The following is a 24,598-nucleotide window of genomic DNA, read 5'->3' on the forward strand; positions in this document are numbered from 1 at the left end:
GCTAGTTGCATGGTTAGTGAGATGATTGCTAAAGCAGGGAAATCATTCACAGGAGAGTTTGTTGAAAAAATGCATGTTACAGGCTGCAAGTATTATCTGTCCGGAAAAGAAAGGTCAGTTTAGCAAAATCAGCCTTTCTGCCAACACTGTGGCAGAGCGCATTTCTGACATGTCAAGTGACATTTATCATCAACTGTGTGAGAAAGCCAAATGTTTTGATGCATACTCAGTTGCTCTTGACGAGGGCACAGATAAGACAGACACTGCACAGCTCACAATTTATGTCCGCAGTGTTGATTGCAATTTTGAATTGACAAGGGTGCTGCTCACAATAATTCCAATGCATGGCCAGACTACCACTAATGAGATATTTCGGCATCTATGTGATGCCATTGAAAATGCAAGTTTGCCATGGAAGAGGTTTGTTGAAATAATAACCGATGGAGTGCCATCGATGACAGGGAGGAAAAATGGACTGGTGGCACTTGTTCAAAAAAAACTTGAAGAGAAGGGTGTAGAGAAGGCCATTGCTCTTCACTGCATTATCTATCAGCAGGCCCTTTGCAGTAAATGCCTGCCGTGTGACAATGTGATGTCTGTTGTTGTGAAATGCATCAACCAAATCAGATCCAGGGGCTTGAAGCACAGGAGGTTCCGTGCTTTTTTAGAGGAAATGGAGTCAGAATATGGAGATGTGTTCTATTTCACTGAGGTACGTTGGTTCAGCAGGGGAAATGTCCTGAAAAGATTTTTTGAGTTGAGAGAAGAAATGAAAGCCTTCATGGAGAAGGATGGGAATGCTGTTTCTGAGCATTTCTGAGTTGAGTGATCACAAATGGCTCATGGACTTAGCTTTTCTTGTTGACATCACACATAACCTGAATGTACTAAACAAGATGTTACAAGGCCTGGGGCAGCTTATCAGTGCTGCCTATGACAACATGAGAGCATTCTCCACAAAACTTGTGTTATGGAAATCCCAGCTCATACAAACCTTTGCCATTTCCCAACATGCAAGGAACTTGTGGATGCAGGCCTACCATTCAGTGGTGAGAAAATATGTTGATGCTATTTTTAAGCTAGAGAAGAATTTGATCACAGATTTGCAGACTTCAAAAAGCACAGAGCCATTTTCCAAATGTTTGTGGACCCCTTTTCTTTGATGTGCAAGATGCCCCTCCTGTACTTCAAATGGAGCTAATTGACCTGCAATGCAACTCTGATCTAAAAGCCAAGTTCAGGGAGATTAGTGGAAAAGCAGACATGCATAGGCAATTTTTGAGAGAATTGCCCCCCAGCTTCCCTGAGCTTTCCCGAATGTTCAAGCGCACTATTGCTGCGGACCTTTATCCTAATGAGATAAAAAGTCCCTAAGCATAACCTTAGTGAGTTCATTTTCCCACTGAGAGTCAAGCGAGAGCACGAAGAGGCGAGTATGAAATATGAATTATGAAATGTGAAATAAATGAGACCACACAGAATGCATGGGGACTTGTGTCTAGAAAGACGAAGACAAATTTATTTTTTGAGCTGGGTAACTTTTAAGGGTTGAGCTCTGGAATTCGGGGTGTAATTTTGGAGATCAAAGAAAGTGGGAGATGGTTAGGGAAACAGAATGAAAGGCCATGGCTAAAATCTGCATATTAAAGAACCGATACTGAAGGTGAAAGGCAGTTTTGTTGTGGGTTAGCTTTGTTTTGGGTAAGCAGGAGAAACCAGGTAATTTTCAGGGAAGTGGGAAGAGAGAGAAATGTTTTAGAGTTTTGGGGAAAACTGAAAATTGCTTTACTCATGAGCTAACATGTTTTGGGAAAAACATGATCTTGGTGCCAAGGTAGCAGAGATCACAGAGAACTGGTCAATGGGAGATTTTTGGTGGGATTTTCACTGTCCTCCTTTGTTAGAATTACTGAGGCCTGATTTCTAATAATGGTTAAAAATAAAGAGAGAGATAGTTACAGCCACGTTTTAGAATTATGGCCAAACAATCCATGCGAAGGGTCAACTGATTTGACTGCTCTAAACGGGCCTTTTTAGCAAATAACGCTTTTTCAGGAGTGCAACACTTCGATGTGTGTGCCCTTCCTGAGTAGGGTGTAACACACTATGTGCCTTTTTGGGAGCACATATCTGTGTGAAAAGTTATTCTCCACATTGAACTTCAATAAGTCAAAGTACAGGTCTAGACTTAATGATGATCATCTTCAAGCCATACTGAGGATCTTAACTTCTTCTCTAAAGCCAAATGTGGTTCAGATTTGTGAGAAGACACGCTGTCAAGTCTCTGGCAGCAAGGAATAGGCAAAAGATGCCATATTTAGAAGAACTATTCATGATCTTCACTCAATGTTCTATTCATGTTCAAAATAAATAATTAAAACTGTTAATAATGACGTTTGAGGACTTTTTTTTTTTGTGAAATCCCTTATGCGGCCCTGCCTCACCCCAACTTTGCCTCCTGTGGCCCCCAGGTAAATTGAGTTTGAGACCCCTGATCTATGGTTTATTAATTCATGAAAATTAAGTCTACTTGGAATAATAATGTCAGAGTACTTAGGTATTTGTTATTCCTTTTCACTCAAACTTAGAAATTTATTCTATCTTTATTTTTTGAACTTTTTTTTTTGTTTTTTTTGTTTTTGTTTTTTTTGTTTTTTGGGCCACACCCGGCGGTGCTCAGGGGTTACAACTCCTGGCTGTCTGCTCAGAAATAGCTCCTGGCAGGCACGGGGGACCATATGGGACACCGGGATTCGAACCAACCACCTTTGGTCCTGGATCGGCTGCTTGCAAGGCAAACGCCGCTCTGGGCCCTGAACTTTTTTTTTTAATCCAGCTACACCTAGCTGTGTTCAGAGCCTGTTTTTGGCTCCATGCACAGGGATCACTCCTAGTGGATTTGGGGGGAGGGGGAAGCTGGGAACAACCATATGTGGTACTGGGATCTAATCTGGATTGGCTGCATACAAGACATGTACCTTACCTACTATACTCTCACTTTAGTCCTTTTGAAATATTCCTAAAATCTCATTTTAGTAGACAGCTACAGACATGGCCATGATCAGTTGGGATACATTACAGATGTCTTGCCATATGTACATAAGAATATTTTGAGAACAGATTTTGAAGTGAAATGTACCTATCTTCCTTTTTTGAAAGAACATAATTGGTAATTTTTCCCTCAATTTTTTTGGTTCTCTTTCAACAGGTTACAAATTCAGAGACCATGAATTTGGATAGGATTGAAGAATCACTTAAGACTCCAGATGAGAGAAAAACTTCTGTAACCAACGAATCTTGTCATTCTTCTGTAAAAGCAAGTGAAAAGATTGATTTGTCACGAGATCATGTGAAAGCTATCTCTGAAAGGTAGGCAAGATTGACTAAATTTAGCTTAAATTGTGCTCTAAATCATTGTATTTTTTTCTTTTACATACCCTTTTCTTTTTTTTTTTTTTTTTTGGTTCACACCCGGCGGTGCTCAGGGGTTACTCCTGGCTATCTGCTCAGATATAGCTCCTGGCAGGCACGGGGGACCATATGGGACACCGGGATTCGAACCAACCACCTTTGGTCCTGGATTGGCTGCTTGCAAGGCAAACGCCGCTGTGCTATCTCTCCGGGCCCAACATACCCTTTTCTTAACTTACACAAAATAGTTCAAAGTTTTATGTTCATATGAACACTATTTTGGATAGGAATGAAATATGTTTTTCAAATCTTTATATTGTTTGAACAATAATGAAATAATGAACTTGATTAGGCAAATCAGTATTTCAATTGTGGTATTTTCCATCTTTGTTATCTGTGAGATCAATTGGACCATTTCTGTACTTTACAGTTCTATATGTGGAAAGTCTGTATTTTAGTAAATAAAGGTTAAAACTAATTATACGGGGCCGGGCGGTGGCGCTGGAGGTAAGGTGCCTGCCTTACCTGCGCTAGCCTAGGAGACGGACCGCGGTTCGATCCCCCGGCGTCCCATATGGTCCCCCAAGCCAGGAGCGACTTCTGAGCGCATAGCCAGGAGTAACCCCTGAGCGTTACCGGGTGTGGCCCAAAAACCAAAAAAAAAAAAAAAACTAATTATACAAGAGAATAGGCTAGATAAAGTGCCTAAGTTCAGTTCCCCAAATATTGAAACTGAAAACTTAAAATTAGAATGAAGAGGTTAATTTGTCTTTTTTGAGTTGCAAAACAGCTGAGACATATCATTTACTATATAATCTAAAAGATTGAGGACTGTTAGGGAAGTTTTTTTTTTGTTTTTTTTTTGTTTTTTTGTTTGTTTGTTTGTTTGTTTTTGAGGGGGTGGCCACACACGGTGATGCACAGGGGTTACTCCTGGCTAGGTACTCAGAAATCGCTTCTGGCTTTGGGGACCATATGGGACACAGGGGGATCGAACCGTGGTCCTTCCTAGGCTAGTGCTGGCAAGGCAGACAGATGCCTTACCATGCCACCACTCTGGCACCTGTTAGGGAAGATTTTAACAAAGAAATATGATTGGTCATCCTGACCTGGTTTATTTTTTTAGGGTGGAGATGATGGGGACAGTCTAGAATGAATTCTTTTTACTTAGGATTCCCAATAGCCTTGGAACTTTATGGTTTATTTCAAATCATTAAGATGTCTTACATTTTTATTGTTTTCTGTTTAATTATCAAAATACCTCAGTCTTTAAAAGTAGACTATATACCAAAATAAGTTATGGTCATTGAAGAATGCAACTTTATATATATATATACAGAAATTCTATGAAAGGAAGGAGAAACTATAGACTACATCATTTATAGTCAATTTTTGTGTTTGGAAATCTAACATAGCTTTGGCTTCTGAAGAAATTCTAGTTTTCATATATTGACACTTTTAGTTTGAATCAGGAGTATATTGTAAAGAAGTCATATATATTTAATATGATGTAAGAATGATTTAGGAATGTCATAGGATAAACAAAGAAATGTAATAGATTATAGGGAATATGTATAGTCCAGGGTTTTCAGCAAAGATGCCAAGATAATTGTTGGGGGTAAAATCATTTTTAGATCAAATGCTGCTAACATTGTTGGAAAAACTTAACCCCAACTCTTAAACAAGGGACAAAAATAACTTGAAATTGGCTCACAAACCTAAACACAAAAGCTAAAAGGATAATACATCAAAAAGAAACGAGTACAGCCCTGTATATAGAAGACTCTGCTAGAATTTTATGAACTTAGTGAAATTTGTGTCAAATTTTCTTTAAGATTCAGACTCACAGATACAGAATCAGGGCCAAACAGGAATTGTAGACAATCTACATGTTCTGGGAATTCTAGAATCTTGATCAGCATCTCTTACCATCATCCCCTTAGTTTTAATGAGACAATATTTTATGATAGTGATAGAATGTAGAATAGTAAAAGAATAATAGTTTGATTTGTTTCCTAGGCTTTCCCCATTTTCCTCCTGGCTCCAAAGGGCCTGGGGGAGGGGGCTCTGACCTTCTGGCCTTCTGGCTCGGGAAGGATCTCCTTCCTTCCTGGGAGCTAGGAGGAATAGCAGCACATTAGGTTCTGGCAATAGGACTTACCAGGGAAGTTTCCTTATTAAACCTGTGCATTGTGAAACCGTGCGGGGGTAGCACCCCGCGCGGAACATTATGATAAATATATGGACATCATTGTGTTTCATTGCTTGTCATTATCTGAACACCGTCCAGGAGCTCGTTTTATTCCTTTACTCCCTCCCATCTCTTGTTACCCCACATTTAACCATTTTTCTGTACTAATGATTTTTGTTTTGGCCATGGTGGATTACATATCTTTCACAGTAATTTTTTGGGTGGAGTCTGAAGCTTCAGCAGGCAACACGTCACGGCAAGGTTTCATGCTGTGGGCTTTTGTGCCAAGATAAGGTGAAGATGCAGCCTTGGCTGCCCCCCACAGCTTTCTCTCTCCTTTCTCCCCGTCCCCAGGGTTATTTCTGGACACCTGCTCAAGGTCCCAGCAAGTGGGTTACAGTGAAATGCAATTTAAAAGAGACCCCAGGCTTCCTTGCTCCTGCAATTTGCAACTTCCAGCAATTAGGAAGCAAAATTGCAATTGCAACTTCCAGCAATTAGGAAGCAAAAGCCTCTCGGGGAGTCGGAAGCTTCAGCAGGCAACAAGGGGAGGACATGACTCCATGCTCTCTCCGCTTGTCCAAATCACAGACCAAAGTGGTGTCTCGGAAATACCCCCCTCCCTCTTGACTATTTCTAAAATACAAAAGGGATACGTGTATCTCCTTTGTATATCTCAGATGTATTCCCTTAACATCTATAACTCTTTTTGAACATCCTCATATAGTGACAATTTTGCCCACTGGATTTGTTATTTGATTGTTTGATTTTCCCCCTTTGAGATCTGTTTTATAAGAAATACTGGTAGAAGAGTATCTCTGTATAGATTTCATGTTTGATCCAAGTTACGAGGAATGTTAGACTTTATTCGTAGACCCCCAGATGCACCAACAGTATCTTGTGGCATTGCTTCTCTTTTGCATAGGCACATTAAAATGGGAAAATAATACATATGCAAACAAGTTCTTCTCTAATAGAGATGGGAATACATACTGGTAATGTAATTAGGCCTTTTACCCTGAACATTGGCATAATGATTTGGCTTAGGCCGCAGAAGAATGGGCATCGCCCACACACACCTGAACAATGGATACCATCTATGGAAACAACCACAGTTGTCTATAACATTACCAGGATCCAAGCCTCTACCAGGGAAGACCTACCACTGCTTTGGCATTGACTTATTCCAAAGAGTGCTCCCAACACCCAGACGACTCAGCAACAGTCTACATGCAGGGCAGATCGCTCTGCATTTAATGGTATGCTGAAACTAGAGGATGCTCCACATCAGCCTGACAACGATGAAAGAAATGCACAGAATCCAGAGTCTTTAAATATAAGAATCTGATACCAACAATAGCTAAAGTATGAAAAAATTCACCGGGACCTTGAGAATGACTCCAGTTGGACGGACTGGTATGCCTGGAACCCAGAGTCATTCTTATGCCAATAAACTTCTGGGGTGAGGCCTTTTTGTAATCAGGTCAAGGATTTTTTTTCCATTTTCCCATTTTTCTGGACCTATGCAAACAATGGCGATTGCCACTACCACACCTTTACTATATTTTTTAACTCTTATCCTGTAAGGAAAAAAAAAAATACAACTAACTGAACTTAAAAACAAGTAACTATAGTAGAATGCCTGTCTCGAATACAGGCAGGGGATGGGAAGGGGGGAGAGGGTAATGTTACACTGGTGAAGGGGTGTGTTCTGGTTATGACTGTAACCCAACTATGATCATGTTACTTAAATAAAAAATATATTAAAAAATAGTTTGATTTGTTCCAGTCCTGTATCTGTAGGAAACCAAGTATCTTAATATATTTATTTCCGCTTCATGACAGCAGTGGTATTGTGCATTTTGTACATTTTCATATATATTTAGATCTATATATTCTAATTTATCGTGAATGGATCCCTAAAATTCAGTTTGTTATGAGCGACTTTTTGTAAACTCTAGTAATATAATTAATATGGGCTATTTTCTCCACATTGTCCGATTAAAATATTTTGGTAATGAAATGTTTAATTATAACTACTGGTAATGATTGCATGTTTAATAATGTATGTTTGGTTCATTTTTGTTTTTATTTTTTTATCATTTTAGTAACAATGATGTAATATTGATTCCTGCGGAAAATCCTAATTTGACATCTTCACTTACATCAAATACAACAGGTATCTTATTAGAAAGTTTCAAGTCAGTAACTACATAGAGAATCAAATAATCCTTTAAAAGTAAAAAGTATTGTGCTTCATAGAGTGTATTATCTACAATTAATATTACGTGAAATGATTATTAGTTCCTTAAAGATCTTTTTACTCTTGTGTTTATCAATTTATGATCTGTCAGCTAATATTTGAAGTTTTTGAACAATTTACATGTTGTAAAAATTATTTTTACTAGGTTTTCCTGGTCAACTGTTGGTAGTAAATGTGATTTGGTGTCTCTAGAAACCTTTAAATAATATTTTTGGTTTATTTTTTTCTATAATTTGTATTTTTTTAGAGCTTCTGTCATACTGCACTTACATAAAAATCTTACATTAAAAAACCTTAGATTTCCCATAAATTTTCTCAAAATAGCTCCCTTGTTGAACCATAATTTCTCCTTCAAAATTCCTGTTTTTTTATTTACTATAAGTGTTTACATGTTACTTTCAGGAAAAAAATATTGCCTTTACTTAAATAATTACTTATTTGTTGCCATGATTTAACTGTTCAGATTAGCCATTAGGGATGTTAAGTATCTGAGGCCTCTTTCTACAACTTCTGAGAAGAATGTTCCACAGCCATCTTAGGCAATCTAGTATAAAAACACAGTCTTGTGTCATACAGCATTGTATGTGGCCACCAGCCTCAACCTTAGTTTGAATCCCTGCCACCACATATGTCCTTTGAGCCCATTAGGGACTACTTCTGAGCTGGGAATAGTCCCTGAACACTATTAGTTGTGCATCCCCACCCCATCCACCGGAAAAAAAGATTTATACATTTTAATTTTATTTCCTTAAAGCTCTTTATACATTAGTTTTTAAAAAGTTATTAATCTAGTTAGAAATTAACTGAGGGGCAAAAGCATCCAAAACAAAGTTAGATGCTGAGCATTTTTATGGAGGTTGGGAGTGGGGTTGGGTGGGAACCTCCCCAATGGTGCTTGAGGATACTGGAGGCCATTTCCAAGAGTACATGTCTTATCCTGGTGACTCCAGGGTGTAATGTATCTGTGCTGTTGAATCCTTTGTTGGGTATTTGTGAATCCACGAACAGGCCCCAGAATGAGAGATTACTTCCCATCCCCTTGTCCCCTTTCGGGGGAGACCTTGGTAATAGTTATCTGCAGCAGATAATAATCCACACAGACAAGAAGATTAGGGTGTAAAAGATTGGGCAGAGAGAGAGAGCGAAAGAATCCTCATGCAGCCTGCAACCAGCTCTCGCAAAAGCCCCTCTCCCCTGTCCATCAAGCTATTTATTGCCAACTCCACAGCGCCCCCACCTGGAAGGTCTAGGTGGGGCAATAGTCACAGAACAATCCTAAGGAAATATTTTTATATACAGCAATTCCAAGACTATCTTATGGAAACTTTTTCATATACTACACCAGGGCTCAGTGCTCATCCCTGCAGTCGTGTACTCACTGATGCTGGTGCAGGAAGAGTGGGGGAACCAGGGCCTGCCTCAGTCGTGCAAGCTAGGTCTTCCAGTCCTTTTGGCTTTCTCATTGACCTATGTTCTGGATGGGATTTTTTTGGTTTGATTGTAATTGTAGTTTAGGTGACATGGTTATACTTGTTGAATTAACATTCATGATTGTAATATACAATGCAGCACATTTACCACCACCACAGTTGAATTTTTTAACTGGCTTATCAGTCTTAGCAGCAATAAGTCAGTTGAGTTACAGTTATTGATTGTGTTAATAATCGTTAATTAGCAATTCCATTATCTCTGCTTTCATATATTCCAGAGTCCATAAATCTTTAACAGTTTAATAGACTTATTTTTTTAAATCAAACGCTTATTTTTCAATAAATTTATTTCAGGTTCTGAAAAAATCATATCCAGAATTTCTAACCACTTACCTTGTGCTGAAAGTGAAGCTACGGTAGGTCAAAAATCCTGTCTCAGAATGTTGCTTCTTAAACAGAGTAATCTAGGAAACTTGGTTTAGATCTATATTGGTGACAGCTTTTTCATTCATTCTATAAGAAATGAATGACTAGTTGCTTAACATAACTGGTGTCCAGTTTAATTTAATCATTTCCAAGCAAATAGTTAATGTTACACATATTCCCAGCCACACTGTTTCCAAATTAACTCACTTAGAGTCTGCTATTGTCATTCTGGGAGACCATATGGTTTCATAATATTTCTCTCTAACTTCTAAATGATAATTTAAAGTAATGTGTCCTATTTTTTTAAAAACATTTTATGCAATTAAGGCAACTTTTTCTGTTTGTTTAAACAACTCAGCCTATAAAGAAAACACTTGATTCTGTGATTGATCTGACAACAGAAAGCCTATCAATGTGCGACAACAAAGGTAAGGAATTTATCTTTTTTAAGATTGTTGCGTTAAGCCCTTAGGATGGGCTTGGATGGTGGTAGATGCATGGAGGTGCCTTTCTCTGCCATCCCAGGCCACATGGCTCTGCAATACCCTTCAGCCAGGAGGTATCTGGATCCAGGAGAGCGGCGGGTAGAAATCTCACTCACAAGCAGGCTTCAGGAAGTATCAGCTTTATTCGTGCCCTATTCACCCCATGTGTGGTCAATCTTAACCATTTACGCATGCTATTCTTAGCTTGCCCTGCTTCTTAGCTTTTCCAGCCATGTCTCCTCCTCTTCCCTCTCCATGATGGCAAAGTTCTTCATCCAGGTAAATGCAAATGGAATACTATGCAGCCATCAGGAGAGATGAAATCATGAAATTTTCTCATACCTGGATGTACATGGAATCTATTATGCTGAGTGAAGTAAGTCATAGGGAGAGATAAAGACACAGAATGGTTTCACTCATCTCTGGGTTTTAAAAAAAATGAAAGACATTTTTAACAGTATCTCAGAGACGAGAGATGAGGGCTGGTAGGTGCGGCTCATGACATGAAACTCACCACATAGAGTGATGAGTGCAGTTAGAGAAATAACTACACTAAAAACTATCATAACAATGTGAATGAATGAGGAAAGTAGAAAGCCTGTCTTGAGTACAGGTGTGGGTGGGGTGGGGAGGAGGGAGATCTGGGAAATTGGTGGTGGGAATCTTGCACTGGTGAAGGGGGGTGTTCTTTACATGACTGTAATCATACAGCTATAATCATATTTGTAATCATGGTGTTTAAATAAATATAATTTAATTTAAAAAAAAAGAAAGGGAAGATTAGGGGTCGAGAGATAGCATGGAGGTAAGGCGTTTGCCTTGCATGCAGAAGGATGGTGGTCCGAATCCCGGCATCCCATATGGTTCCTTGAGCCTGCCAGGAGCAATTTCTGAGAATAGAGCCAGGAGTAACCTCTGAGTGCCGCCAGGTGTGACCCAAAAACAAAAGGGAAGAATAGGGGCCAAAGAGATAGTACAGCTGTAGGGGGCATTTACCTTGTATGCAGGACAGACGGTAGTTTGAATCCAAGCATCGCACAGATTCCCTGTGCCTGCCAGGAGTGATTTCTGAGCTGGGAATAACCCTTGAGTGCCGCTAGGTGTGACCCAAAAACAAACAAAAAGTGAAAAACATGATAAACTCAATGTGTTGGAACCAGTTTATGAAGCTTGTATCTGTGTTAGTCTCTGTGTGTTTTTAGTTTTGTGCAGTTCTAGTAGATCTAGCTTGTTGTAACTCCCACCACAGATTGTTGTCCTCTCAGTAGAAGGTTACAAAACTTCTGACATAAAGAGAATAAAAGATGTAGCAGAAACTGGGCCAGTTTCTTCAACTCTAGAGTTGGTCATAGAAAATGAGATGACTGCTCAAGTACTAAGATTGACAAAAATAAACTTAAAAAAATGTATAAACTTATAGTGAGGTTAAACTGTAACAGTGAAATTCTATAGTATTGTAAACTAATAATATATTAATGAAGCAGGGGAAATATGTGTATCAGTCTACAATTAATAAAAAATTAATTTGGGCATATTGATAATTAGAAGCTAAGTTTAAGTGGTCTAAAGAGTCTGTTTGGAAGCAGACATGTGACACTGCATTAAAAAATTCTAGATGGGGCCGGAGAGATAGCACAGTGGCGTTTGCCTTACAAGCAGCCGACCCAAGACCTAAGGTGTCTCATATGGTTCCTCGTGCCTACCAGGGGCTATTTCTGAGCAGATAACCAGGAGTAACCCCTGAGCACCACCAGGTGTGGCCCAAAAAACAAACAAAATTCTAGATATGTATTTTTGTTAAACTTGCAATAAGATAGACCAGGTTCTAGACCATAAAAACTATTCTCAGTATATTTACAATCCTTTGGGGGATTTTGGGGTGCCATGCCCAATGATTCTCAGGGCTTTCTCTTGTCTTTGTCTGCAGGGCTCACTCCCTGACAGGCTTGGGAAACCATAGGAGAGGCTAGGGATCAAACAGATTGGCCACTTTGAAGGCAAGAACCCGACCCACTGTATCTCTCCAGCCCCTATTTAGAAGTCTTATGGGTAATATTGAGATGATCATCAGAAAGGTGACTGGAAATTTTCTAGATAATTGATAACCAGATACATTTTTAGATAACCCATGAATCAAAAAAGAAAGCACAGGGAAATTTAAAAATATTCTGTGTTAAATAAAAAAGAAAATGGCATATGTAGCTGACTCTGTTTTCATTTGGCACAGCATATTATAGTCATTCAAACACCACCAGGAGTGACCTCTGAATAGAGTTGGGCTTTAGGCCTGAGTACTGCTAATTGTGACCCAAACTCCCTCTGCCCAATTTAAAAAGATGCAACTAAAACAGTGCTTAGACAGAAATTACTAGCATTGAATGTTAGCAAAAATGAAAGGTCTAAAAATGTACACTCTAATCTTCTACCTTTAGTAAAAAACTTTAAAGCATGGAAATGACATTACCAGAGAAGATAGGCAGGTGGCAGATAAGCCCCAGAAGAGATCCTCAACGTTAGTATCTATTAAGGAAAGTCAGAGTAAAACACTGTACCACAGCATACCTCTCATGCAAAGATGTGGCATAAGCCTGGGACAATCTTACGGTTTGCAGATAGGAATGTAAAATGGCAAAACCACTTCAGAAAGGGTTTGGCAGCTTCTTTGGCATGAACATGACACAATTATTCCACTTTCAGTTATTCAGGAAAAAAATCAAACATTTATATAAATGTTGATAGAAACATTATTCACAGTAGTTCCATAGAAACAACTCAGTTTGTCTATATTATCAGAGAAATGGATTACTAAATGATGATGGCTTTTTCAACAATAAAAATGAACAACAGATTGTTAGAGCCAATCACATCGGTGAATCTAGAGACAGAATTGGCAAAAGAATCCTACAGATAGTGTTACCAGTTCATGTCCAAGTCTAGAAAAGGCAAGACTCAACTTGCTATCAACAGGCCAGTGTTTTCACAGGCCACAAGTGAAAGGGGATTGACTGAGAAAGGAACAGTCAAGAGTTTGGGGTACAGTGAAAATACTTTTTTTTTGATTTTGGAATGGTTTCATAAGTTTATCATCCAAAAAAAAATAGCACACTTGAAACAGCTATAACATATTAGATGCCAGTGATACCTGAAAACTTAAGATCCAGACTAATTTGGGGGCCCCTCTGAAGCAATACTCAGAAAGCTCTGGTGCCTGCCACTTACATCAATACCCAGCCCGTCTGCAGGGGAGTAAAGAAAGGGTCATTGTGCAGGGCTAGTGTTGCGGCACTGTGTGGCCCAGCAAATCTTGGCAGGGAGGGGAGTCAGTGGCAGGGTTCAAGTTGGGGTCTCACACATGCCAGGCATGCACTCAGGCCTTCTGCATTATCTCATCCCCTCCAAAAATAATATTTTTTCCTTTGGTTTTTGGGTCACACCGAGTAATGTTCAGGGGGTGATTTCTGGCTTTTAGCTCAAGATCAACCCCAAGATCTTGCCCTTATTCTCCTGGATGCTTTTCTGCTGATCCTCCTGTTTCACATTTCCCTAGAGATTTGAGTGTGAGTCCATCTTTGGAAACTTCTTCAGGCTGGCAAAGAACTGTAGACCCTATCTATAAGAAGGGGTTAAATCTCATACTACCTTAACTCTTAATGAGGCAATTAACTGGTTAGTTCTGCAGGGAACATTGAACCAGGGTCCACAGGATGCAAAGCAAATGCCTTAACCCCTGTAATATGTTTCATTTCCCAATTTTTATAATATATTTTTAAGGATTGTTAGGGTCCAGAGTCAAAGGACAAGATTACACAACTGGAATAAAGCTTAATAAAACTTTAATCCATCTGTCCACAGCTCATAACTGACCAGGTCAGGGTTCTCTCTCGCAAGAGATTAACCCCGCCCAAGGTTATGAAGAATATTATGTAGAGAAGGGATATCGGGAGGTTCTAGCTTTCTGATGATTTTTAAAATGATTGGCTATAGGGGTACTACTGCTCCCTTGTGTCCTTCCCTGATAGACTACCTTGTCTGGCCAGGTAGCTTGGGGTGGTGTTAATGGAAATAGGTTTAAGGAAACGTAGCATGTGGTCCTTACAAAATGACATCTCTTCTTGTTGAGAATCTAAAAGAATCCTGTCATGGGACCTTTACAAAATGGCGTACCTCCTTGTTTGGAACACACAACTCCACATTCCCTCTTCTTATGGACCTGAGTCAAACCTTTGACTCTTCTTAAGGTTCCTTGTCCTCATCCTGATCTATGGGCATATACTGGGACCTTAGCACAGATATCTTAATCAGGAAGGTTTTTGAGGATGACTAAACCACTGTTCATACCAGGTGGTAGAATCTGTTTTCTACAACTAGTCTTTACCTGCTAGGGAGTTAGTCTGGGCACATTCTCTTAAAGGCCCTACTGATATTTGGGTCAGACAGCTCTGGTTAACAGCACTCGCAAAACTCTGCCTGACACCTCCAGCCTTAGCCTCAGGGTTTGGATCCCTCTGTGTTGCCCGGTGGCTTTCCTGACACATTCCTATACCCTACAGAGAAAAATCCCTCTCCCCAACATTTTGAGGAATCTGGACAAGCATAAAATGAGAATGCTCTCATGGCAACTTCCCTATCCAAGAAACCAAACTCATGGGTTTCTACCCACTTCTTTTTAATACTTACACCACAGTAGCAGGAGATCTTACAGAGCATAACCAGAAACACCAAACAAATCACATAAGTCAAAGTTTAGGGGAGCGGGGCCAGAGAGATAGCATGGAGGTAAGGCGTTTGCCTTTCATGCAGGAGGTCATCGGTTCGAATCCCGGCATCCCTTTTGGTCCCCTGTGCCTGCCAGGAGCAATTTCTGAGCCTGGAGCCAGGAATAACCCCTGAGCACTGCCAGGTGTGACCCAAAAATCACAAAAGCAAAGTTTAGGGGAGGGATCCTCTGGTCAGTTTGGCCCACAAACGCCCCCTCCCCCCCATCTGGGTAAGAGGGTGTTCATTCTTTCTGCCTTCTGTCCTGGTCCTGGGAGTTGAGTCAGCTGGGTTTGCAGGGGGTCCTTCTTATTCAGGCTATGACTCCACCATGAAGAAAAGGGAGGTTCCTGCTCCTTCTTCAATCCTGCAACTTTAACAACTGTGGAGAGAATAACATAGGGCCCTAAAATCCAGTTGTCTTTCCTGCACTAGGTCAGAAAGAAATGAAGAAATGCCTCCCATACCTGGTGGTAGTTCTTTTACCCTTAACATTGCCAAGATTAAACAATAATTTTTGCTCCTCCTTTCCTTATACCACCCATCTTCTTTAAATACTAGTGTCCTTTAATTCTTTCTACTTGTCCTGAACTCTGGGATAGATAGGCATAATGTAATTTCCAATTAATTAGTTAGTTGAGTTCCCGTGGCCTTTCTTGCCCTTATTCCCCTAGATGCTTTTCTACTGACCCTCCTGTTTCACATTTCCTTAGAGATTTGAGTGTGAGTGACCGGTCCATCTTTGGAAACTTCTTCAGGCTGGCAAAGAACTGTAGACCCTACCTATAAGAAGGGGTTAAATTTTATACAACCTTAGCTCTTAATGAGGAAACTAACTGGTTAGTTCTGCAGTTTTAACACCTGAAAAGGATCAGAGTGATTACACACAGGATTATTACTTAAACTGATCAGGCCCTGGGGCAGTAAATGGTCCTCTTTATCCTTGGGAGGACAGAGCTCCCTCTGGAATGATAACACATAATTTGAACAACAGAAACCAAAGCACCGTAGCATTATACCTATTGCCTGAGCATTTTTGGCATCTGTGAAGTCACGCTGCCAGTCTTCCTCATGATATGCTCCCTAGTGTTACATATTTTGCCTGAAGGAGGCCCAGGACTTCCAATGGGTTCAGTAACAGCAATAAGCACACCTTTAAATTACTTCTACTTTTACTTTTCCTCACTTCTATTCAGGGTACGTTTTCCCTGGTAAAGGTCTAGCCAGACTAGTGATTGCATTTACAGCTTTTAGTTCCTTATGATCAGTCTGTTACACCCAGTAAGTACACTTTCATATAGGTTACCCAAGAGGAGTGGGCTTTAAGTTAAGTCCACTAAAATGCATTTAATTCAATCAGCTACAGAAAAGTAGTTTTTCTTTCCACCTTCACATTGAACCTTGCCACACGGCTAAAATTAGCTTGGCTTGTTCCTTTGCAGAAGCCCAGTAAGATGCACCTCATTATTTACAGAAAATTTCTAGGGATTGGTCAAGGACAGAAGGTGGTTTACCAATAAAGGCATCAATAATTTAGCTGTCACATCAGGGTTACCCAGGCTTGGGTGATGTAAAGATGAGAAGGTCAGTTCAGCATGATGATCTGAAGGATGGCCTTATATATTTCACCCTAGGGTTAGGAGAGATTCTGATCTCCAGAACTTTTCTTGAGGTTGAGAGCAGAGCCCAGGCTGTGGCCATTTGGTGCAAATCCAAACACTCCTAGAAGATCTCCAATTTCCGTAGGCCATTCCACCTCTATGGTCTCCCTGAGATCAGCAGAGTACTTGTTACAGTACTGTACCTGCTTATCACTTAACCTCAACTCCTTTCAACTATTTCCCTGAAAGAGGGCTCGGGGGTCCCCTAGCTGACTTTTTAAGATTTCCTCAAAAAAAAAAAAAAAAAAGATTTTCTGTCTGCATGAGGAGTAATCACCACTATAGAGAGGAAAAGTTCCTGCCTGTGTTTATGCAAACCAGCATAATGCCATGAAACATCAAAAATACCAGAGAGATAGCATGGAGGTAAGGTGTTTGCTTTGCATGCAGAAGGTCAGTGGTTCGAATCCCGGCATCCCATATGGTCCCCCGAACCTGCCAGGAGGGATTTCTGAATGTAGAGCCAGGAGTGGCCCCTGAGCACTGCCGGGTGTGACCCAAAAACAAAAACAAAAACAAAAATACTGAAGGTGCCAAAAAAAAAAGCAAAAAGGCAATGTTTCTTAATTTACAGAACACAGAGCAACCATTATGCTTATAATTTTAAATTCCACTTGGAAAACCTTAATTTTCTGTAATTTCTAAAGGTCTAATTTTTCTAAGAGCATTGTAATGTGAGTCTAGAGCAGGGGTCTAGACCATTGGAGGGACTATAGTAAAAACAAAACTTATGAACGAATTCTTATGCACACTGCATATATCTTATTTTGCAATGAAGAAACAAAACAGATACAAATACAATATGTGGCCCACGGGCCATAGTTTGAGGACCACTGATCTAGAGCATCTAAGCTCCTTTTCATATAATTCTTTATATAAAACATTAGGCCATTTCTAATTAGAGATAAACTAATAACAATTCAGTTTGACCATAGTTTTTCTTTTTCTTTTTTTTTTTTTTTTTTTTTTTTTTTTTTTTTGTGGTTTTTGGGTCACACCCGACAGTGCTCAGGGGTTATTCCTGGCTCCAGGCTCAGAAAATGCTCCTGGCAGGCATGGGGACCATATGGGATGCTGGGATTCGAACAGATGACTTTCTGCATGAAAGGCAAACATCTTACCTTCGTGCTGTCTCTCCGGCCCCCATAGTTTTTATTTTCTAACACAACCCTCAAACCTCTGTACATTACTTTGTTCTATTTTTTAACTTTCCTTTATCCCAATTTATAATAGATTGATTACACTCACAGAATTCTCTCCATTTTTTTCAGAACTTCATTATCTTTCCTGCATAAAAACATTTATCTGCACCTTTTTCTAACACATTTCTCCATCTTGCGCTGGGTGGTCTTGCTGCCCAGCCCACCACAGTAGAAAAATTAGGTGGGAAATGTTGCAAATTATTGTGGTTAGCCTTTTTTTTTTTACAATATTGTTAATTTTGTGAGTGCATGTTGTTAGGCAACTCAATTCCATGTCAAATTTATCACATTAAGCTTAATGTTGGGCTTAAGATAGCTTTAAGAGAGAAAATCTCAGTGGTACTAGATTGCAAATATATAAAACAAGGTAAAACAATAGAATTAGGCTGGGAAAATCTATGAAACTACACCTGCCCAGTGGGGCCCAACTGTAAAAAATTGTGAGTGCTGCCTGTGTGTGTCTGTCTCCTGTGCTGTCGCGTGAAACTCTTGGGAGTGGGCCGAAAAGAGGCTCCAGAAAACTCGCTCTCCCAGAAGCTCATTCTAGGGCGGGAACGCCAAGGAACTGCTTCATAACGTGAAAACCGACTATAAGCAGTACTTTGCAGAAGCCAGGTCCCGTTTGTGATGTCAGACTGGGAAAATCTATGAAACTACGCCTACCCAGTGTGGCCTGACTGAAAAGTTGTGAGTGCTGCCTGTGTGTGTCTGTCTCCTGTCCTGTCACGTGAAACTCTTGGGAGCGGGCCGAAAAGAGGCTCCAGAAAAGCACAGCCACTCCGCTTCACTACGCGGCCCTAAGCTCTTTCTAAGGAAAGGACACCATTGCAACAAGAAGAAAAAATCACACTAAGAACTGTGCTGGATCACTGAAGCCCAGCATTTCTCTCTGGACTGTTTTCTCTGCTGCGTGCTCAGGCCTAAGATTTGATCCTGTGAGAGGCTTCATCCACTGAGGATTCCCCTCCCTTGGAGACAATTTGACCCACCCAGAAAGGTGGAGCCAGAGGATTGTGGCTGCGTACATCATTTAGCCAATGAATACCACCACAACACATAGAAAAACCCACAATACAAGTGTGACAATGGGGAAACAATGCAGGCCAGCTTCAGACATAGAGAATGAAGATGACAATTCTGATGACCAGATAATGACCAACCAACTAATCAACCTCTCAGATAAGGACTTTAGAGAAGCAATATGGAAGATGCTCAAAGAACTCAGAAACCATGGATCGAGTTGAACAGAACACTAGAAAGAACCAAGAAAATATGAAGACAGAAATCACAAAACTCCAAACTGAAATAACAGGTCAAATAACAGGCCTGAAAAACTCAGTAAACAAAATGAATGACAAAATGGATAAGCTCTGGGACAGTGTAACGGAAGCTGAGAATAGAATTAGTGCTGTGGAAGATGAGATAACAATTCCATACAGTTTGGTTAACATTTCTTTTAGTTCCAGGGGGTAAATGCCACAGTGGCTGCTTGTCATGTACACAGGCCTTACGTTTCAGGCATCAGAGACTACATTTTGCTCTCTAGCTCTAACAGCCTCCAACAGTTCCCCCGTTTCTCTAAAATAGAGGAGAGAGGAGTGGGTGGAGTGCCTGTCTTAGGTTACTTGGTGTGCTTCCAGGTTTGAACATGACAATTTGTTGTTTCTAATTGAGTATGCAGTGCCGGCGAGAAAAGTTTAGAGAGTCATGTTTGCCCCAAACACTGGCACCAAGCTATCCCCGTCTTAAGCACTTCCACAGCCGAGAGAGAAGTGAACGCTTGAGTTTAGCAAGATGCTCAAAATTTTTTTAAAGTCCAGCTGTTGGGACGTGTTGTCTCCTAGAGAGTTGAGTTCCAGAGATTGGGGTTTATGCTGGGAGAGCTGTTGATAATGGACTTTGAGAGTTTGGTAGCCTCGTCCACCTGATTTTTAACAAAATTGGTAAAGGGGCGAAATGCCCATGGACCAAAAGAAATGAGCAAGAGAAATCCTACAAACGGTCCCAGCAGACTAGGCAACAATGTTGATAACCAGGGAGAGGTTGAAAACCAGTTTTGTACCAAAATTCATCTTTATCTATCTTTCTCTTTGTTTCTTCCAAGCTTTGTTCTCTTCTAATTCTATTTCTGACTAAACCTGATTTATCTTTTAAAAAGCAACATTTTTCCTTTAAAGCAGCACATTCCTCCCCCCCCACAGAAAGGCAAGATTTAAGCCGCAGCGATTTTGCTGTACTACTTTTGCTAAAGAGCCAACAGTTTGTTCCAAATAATCTAAACCTCTTTTAAGTTCCTCAACATCTCTAACAACAGTTCTAGCTAAAGCATTAACAGATTCTTGAGTATGAACCAATGAATAAATTCCTGTGCCCACACCAGTAACACCCAGGCCTAACAATAAGGTGAGGATAAGAGCAGTGACTGGTATCCTCCTGTGGCAGGAGAGAGAGATAGAGTTATCTTTAAGGGGTAATAAATCAGTTTCTGGTCTAACAGTCAATTTAGGCATTAAAACAACCAAAACACAGCAGTCCTTGGACTCAAGAAACAAATATGAAAAATGTGGGGAGATAAACCAGTGGAACAGGCAAAAAACGTCAAATTGGGGGCAATTATAAACTGAAAGGAGGAATTAACAACAAGAGTTTGATTACAAGTTTTAATAAGGGGAATAGGGGGAAGCATATTGGGTCCCAAAAGGCAAAGTTCAATTCCTACCACTTGTTTCAAAGTCATGCCATGGCGTTGAGGCTCCATACCCCATCGCAGAAGGTTGGTATTGTTGGTGAAGTGAGGCAGTCCGAAGGCAGCAATTCCTTCATAGAATGGTGGGATGGGTGAATAGCAGATTCAACAGTGTTCAGGGGCCGGGTAGGTGGCGCTGGAGGTAAGGTGTCTGCCTTGCAAGCGCTAGCCAAGGAAGGACCGCGGAAGGACCGCGGTTCGATCCCCCGGCGTCCCATATGGTCCCCCCAAGCCAGGGGCGATTTCTGAGCACATAGCCAGGAGTAACCCCTGAGCGTCAAGCGGGTGTGGCCCAAAAACCAAAAAAAAAAAAAAAAACAGTGTTCATAGCTGGTGCCAGAGAGCACCTGGGCGGATGCATTGACCATCTGCAGGATGAGGTCCGAGGTGGAAACCGGACCAACAGGTTTAATGGTTAATCTAGGCATTAACAAAGCTAAAACACAATAATCATGATAAGCAAGAAACATTTCAGTAACAATATGGGGAGAAAGTCCAGTGGAGCAAACAAAATAAGTGGAGTTGGGGGCTTTAATGAAGATGGAAGAGTTGTTAACCACAATGGTTTGATTGCAAATGTCTGATAGTTGGACAGGGGGCGCATATATGGTCCGAGTAAGCAAAGTCCAATGCCCATGACCTGTCTTAAAGTTAAGCTGTGGTGCGACTCAGCTCCCCATCAGAGGTCAGCAGGTTCCTTGGTAGCAGTGGGCATGCTGAAGGTTGTGATTCCTTCATAGAAGGGCTGCCAGGCAGAGTATCAAATCCAGCATTCCCCTTAGGCAGAGTCAGTCAGAAACAGGTCCGGCAGGAATGGTGGGCTGAAGGACTGGAATGGTGGGTGGGTAACACAGGTGGCAGGAGGGGTGACAGGCTCTTTTGAGGTGGATGAAGACATAGGGATAATAGGCTCTTTTGAGATGGATGAAGACAGGACTGCGGGAGGCTGTGGGAGGTCTATAAGGAAACTGCTTGGCAGGAAGCAAAATGGTTACTTGGGGGGTTTTTTTACAATAAGATTTTCCATGATTTTAATTCTTCATATAAAAAATAGGAATTTGCTTAGTCTTCTGGCCTTGGTTTACAGGCAGAAGACACTAGCAATTTACATTACACAAATTATTTTAGAATACGATGGGAATGCCTCCTGACTTCTGTCAGACTTCAGCATTCAAAAAATTTTATAATTAACAATCTCCAATTTTTCAAAAACTTTTAAACTGAACCTAAATGATTTTTCTTAAACTTCTTAGTTATTATCTTAAAGCTAGATGCTTCTCTCTCTAGCCACATATTCTATTTTTCTGGCCTTAACTTTCACATAGCAGGAAAGCTGGGTGATTGCAAAGTACAGAAATTCTCCAGGGAAAATTTATCCCCGATGGCCATTGAGAAATCTGGGGTTTATCATCCCCTACACCTTCTGCCATGTTCTCAGAAGGACAAAGCCACCTTAACACATAATTTTTAACACATGATCTTTAGTTGCAGGATTCCACAGTCTGTCAGCTGCTAAACGACCAGACTAACCAAGTTTTGAAAAAATTAATTGAAATCTCAAAAATGGTTAAGGCTTTGAAAATTGTATTTATCATGAAATGTAGAGATAACAAATAAACAGACAAAACAAAACAACACTAAACACAACATTTTATGCTCCTAGCCACTTTCATTCATCACAACACACACATGAACAGACTAAAGGATCGATCCAAAACTTACATTAGAAAAATTGACCCGGGTAAAATTGGACAAGCGCTTTTTAGCCAGCATATTTGTAAGAAAAAAAATTTTTTTTTTTTGTTTTTGGGTCACACCTGGCAGTACTCAGGGGTTATTCCTGGCTCTAGGCTCAGAAATTACTCCTGGCAGGCACGGGGGACCATATGGGACGCCGGGATTCGAACCGATGACCTCCTGCATGAAAGGCAAACGCTTTACCTCCATGCTATCTCTCCGGCCCCGAAAAAAATTTTTTGTAGAAAAACTTTTTTTCAGTTTTTAGAAGTACTTAATGTAGATGGAGTGGAACTTTGCTGAAAATAAAAGCTTTAAGGTTTAGATTTAGCACAAAACATTTTTAAAACAATCCTAATTTGAAGTTTAGAACATTAAGTAAAATGTTCAGTAAGCAGTTAAAAATTTTTTAAGTAAAATGGTTAATGAGCACTGTAGAAGGAGTCTCTACTCTGAAGTATGATATCATCTGCTGTAAATGAACAGGTTTTCTTTAAATTAGTTTCACAGTAGAACAGTAAGACAGCTGCAATAAAGTGTTAAAATTTTTATGATTAAACACAAGAGCATGAACTATGATTATTAAAGGTATGAAAAACTGACTTTAAAAAACAACTGTTCCTACTTTGAAGATTTCAAGTGAATAATTTGTAAAAAAATATTATATACCAAATCAACAAAATGTTTAGATCATTATAAAATATAAAGACATCTGATGCATTTCCACACCTAGAGCTTAAGACCAAAATTATATTTGATACTTGTTGTCAACCTGCTTATAAAATTTAGTTACTTTTATAATATTAATTAACAATATTACTTTAAAAAAGGCTAACCACAACATTTTCCATATACTCTTAAGATCAAAAATAATTTTCTAATAGAAATGTAAAAGATTCAAAAAAAATTTTTTTGCAAGTGATAGAGTTGTTATCTTGCTCTAAAATTTCTGAGGCATAAACAAAGAAAGGTTAGTGCACTTATCTCCCTGTTGCTTTTTCTGTCTAGAGAATTTTTTAACCCTTACAGACCTGAATTTAGAAGGTTTTCTAATTTCCAATGTTTTAATAATTACTTTACAACATCCAATGCACAAAACTTAATTACACAAATGCTTTTAGAAAAGGCACACTTGGGCCCGGAGAGATAGCACAGCGGCGTTTGCCTTGCAAGCAGCCAGTCCAGGACCTAAGGTGGTTGGTTCAAATCCCGGTGTCCCATATGGTCCCCCGTGCCTGCCAGGAGCTATTTCTGAGCGGACAGCCAGGAGTGACCCCCTGAGCACCGCCGGGTGTGGCCCAAAAACCAAAAACTAAAATAAAAAAAAAAAGGCACACTTATGCCACATAATTTAATTCACAAACTTTACAATTATTTCAGGCCTCTTATGAGACACAACAAAATTCTGACAATAATTCTCACTATAAATTCCACATGAACAGTTCCTGAATCTTTTTAATTCTACCCCCGCCACTCTCTGCCATATTTAGCAGAGCAATCAAACTTGTAACCACAAAGACAAAGCACTATTTCTGCTGAACTTAAACCAAATTTTACCAACTTGAAGAGAGAAGTGATAATTTTTCTCCAAAATTTTTGTCTGCATTTTGACTACACAGAAACTTACTGTCTCAAATACAGGTATAGAATATGCCACCTATACTCTATCTCTGCATAGATTAAGGGGCTTATTATAACATTTTTGAACACTTTTAAAACCTCATAATTTTTACCAACTGTGGTCTTTATCTTAGAAAAGCATTTTAACTCAGGCATCCTAACTCAGTTAGGAGAAAGGAACATTTGTCACAACAGAGAGACAACCATAAAAACCTAAGGGAAGTTACATATCAAAAAAACCTAGGGGAGGTGGTTACATCCTTTACTATACAGGGTAAGCATTACATATAGGGCTGCATTCCTACCCTAAGGGATGGGGGGGGGGGGGTGGCTAGCTTATCGGGATCTTAAAGAAAAATAGACCTTGAGTGAGTTGGGGGTATATGGCCTCTCCCTTGAGCGGGGCCAGGACTTTATCTTTCTGTTTGTGCTGACCTGAAGTTTTGATATTCAAAACGAGAACTTTTTGGAGGGCTCCCATAGGGACCATGGTATTGTTTATTTATGTCATGCAACAATCTCCATTTTCCTGACTTTTTAATAGCAAAAATGGGTATGTTTCAGGGAGAATTGGAGGGATCTATGTGTCCAGCTGCCAACTGCTCCTGCACTAACTGTTGGGCAGCTCTAAAGGGTTATTATTGTCAGAAATGCCTAGGAACGTTCTACTG

General features: G+C 40.0%; 1 protein-coding gene across 1 annotated transcript in view; it reads left to right on the plus strand.

Moving 5' to 3' along the window:
- ATF7IP2 (activating transcription factor 7 interacting protein 2) overlaps positions 1 to 24,598 on the plus strand; it is a 55,489-nt gene that overhangs the window by 17,901 nt on the left and 12,990 nt on the right. Inside the window, exons 4-7 of the mRNA XM_049768884.1 lie at positions 3,209 to 3,369; positions 7,711 to 7,781; positions 9,650 to 9,711; positions 10,080 to 10,149. Of these exons, the coding sequence (XP_049624841.1) occupies positions 3,209 to 3,369; positions 7,711 to 7,781; positions 9,650 to 9,711; positions 10,080 to 10,149 (364 nt within the window). The remainder of the gene's footprint in view (positions 1 to 3,208; positions 3,370 to 7,710; positions 7,782 to 9,649; positions 9,712 to 10,079; positions 10,150 to 24,598) is intronic.

The sequence above is a fragment of the Suncus etruscus genome, chromosome 2 (assembly GCF_024139225.1).
Source record: "Suncus etruscus isolate mSunEtr1 chromosome 2, mSunEtr1.pri.cur, whole genome shotgun sequence".
NCBI classification, from domain to species: domain Eukaryota; kingdom Metazoa; phylum Chordata; class Mammalia; order Eulipotyphla; family Soricidae; genus Suncus; species Suncus etruscus.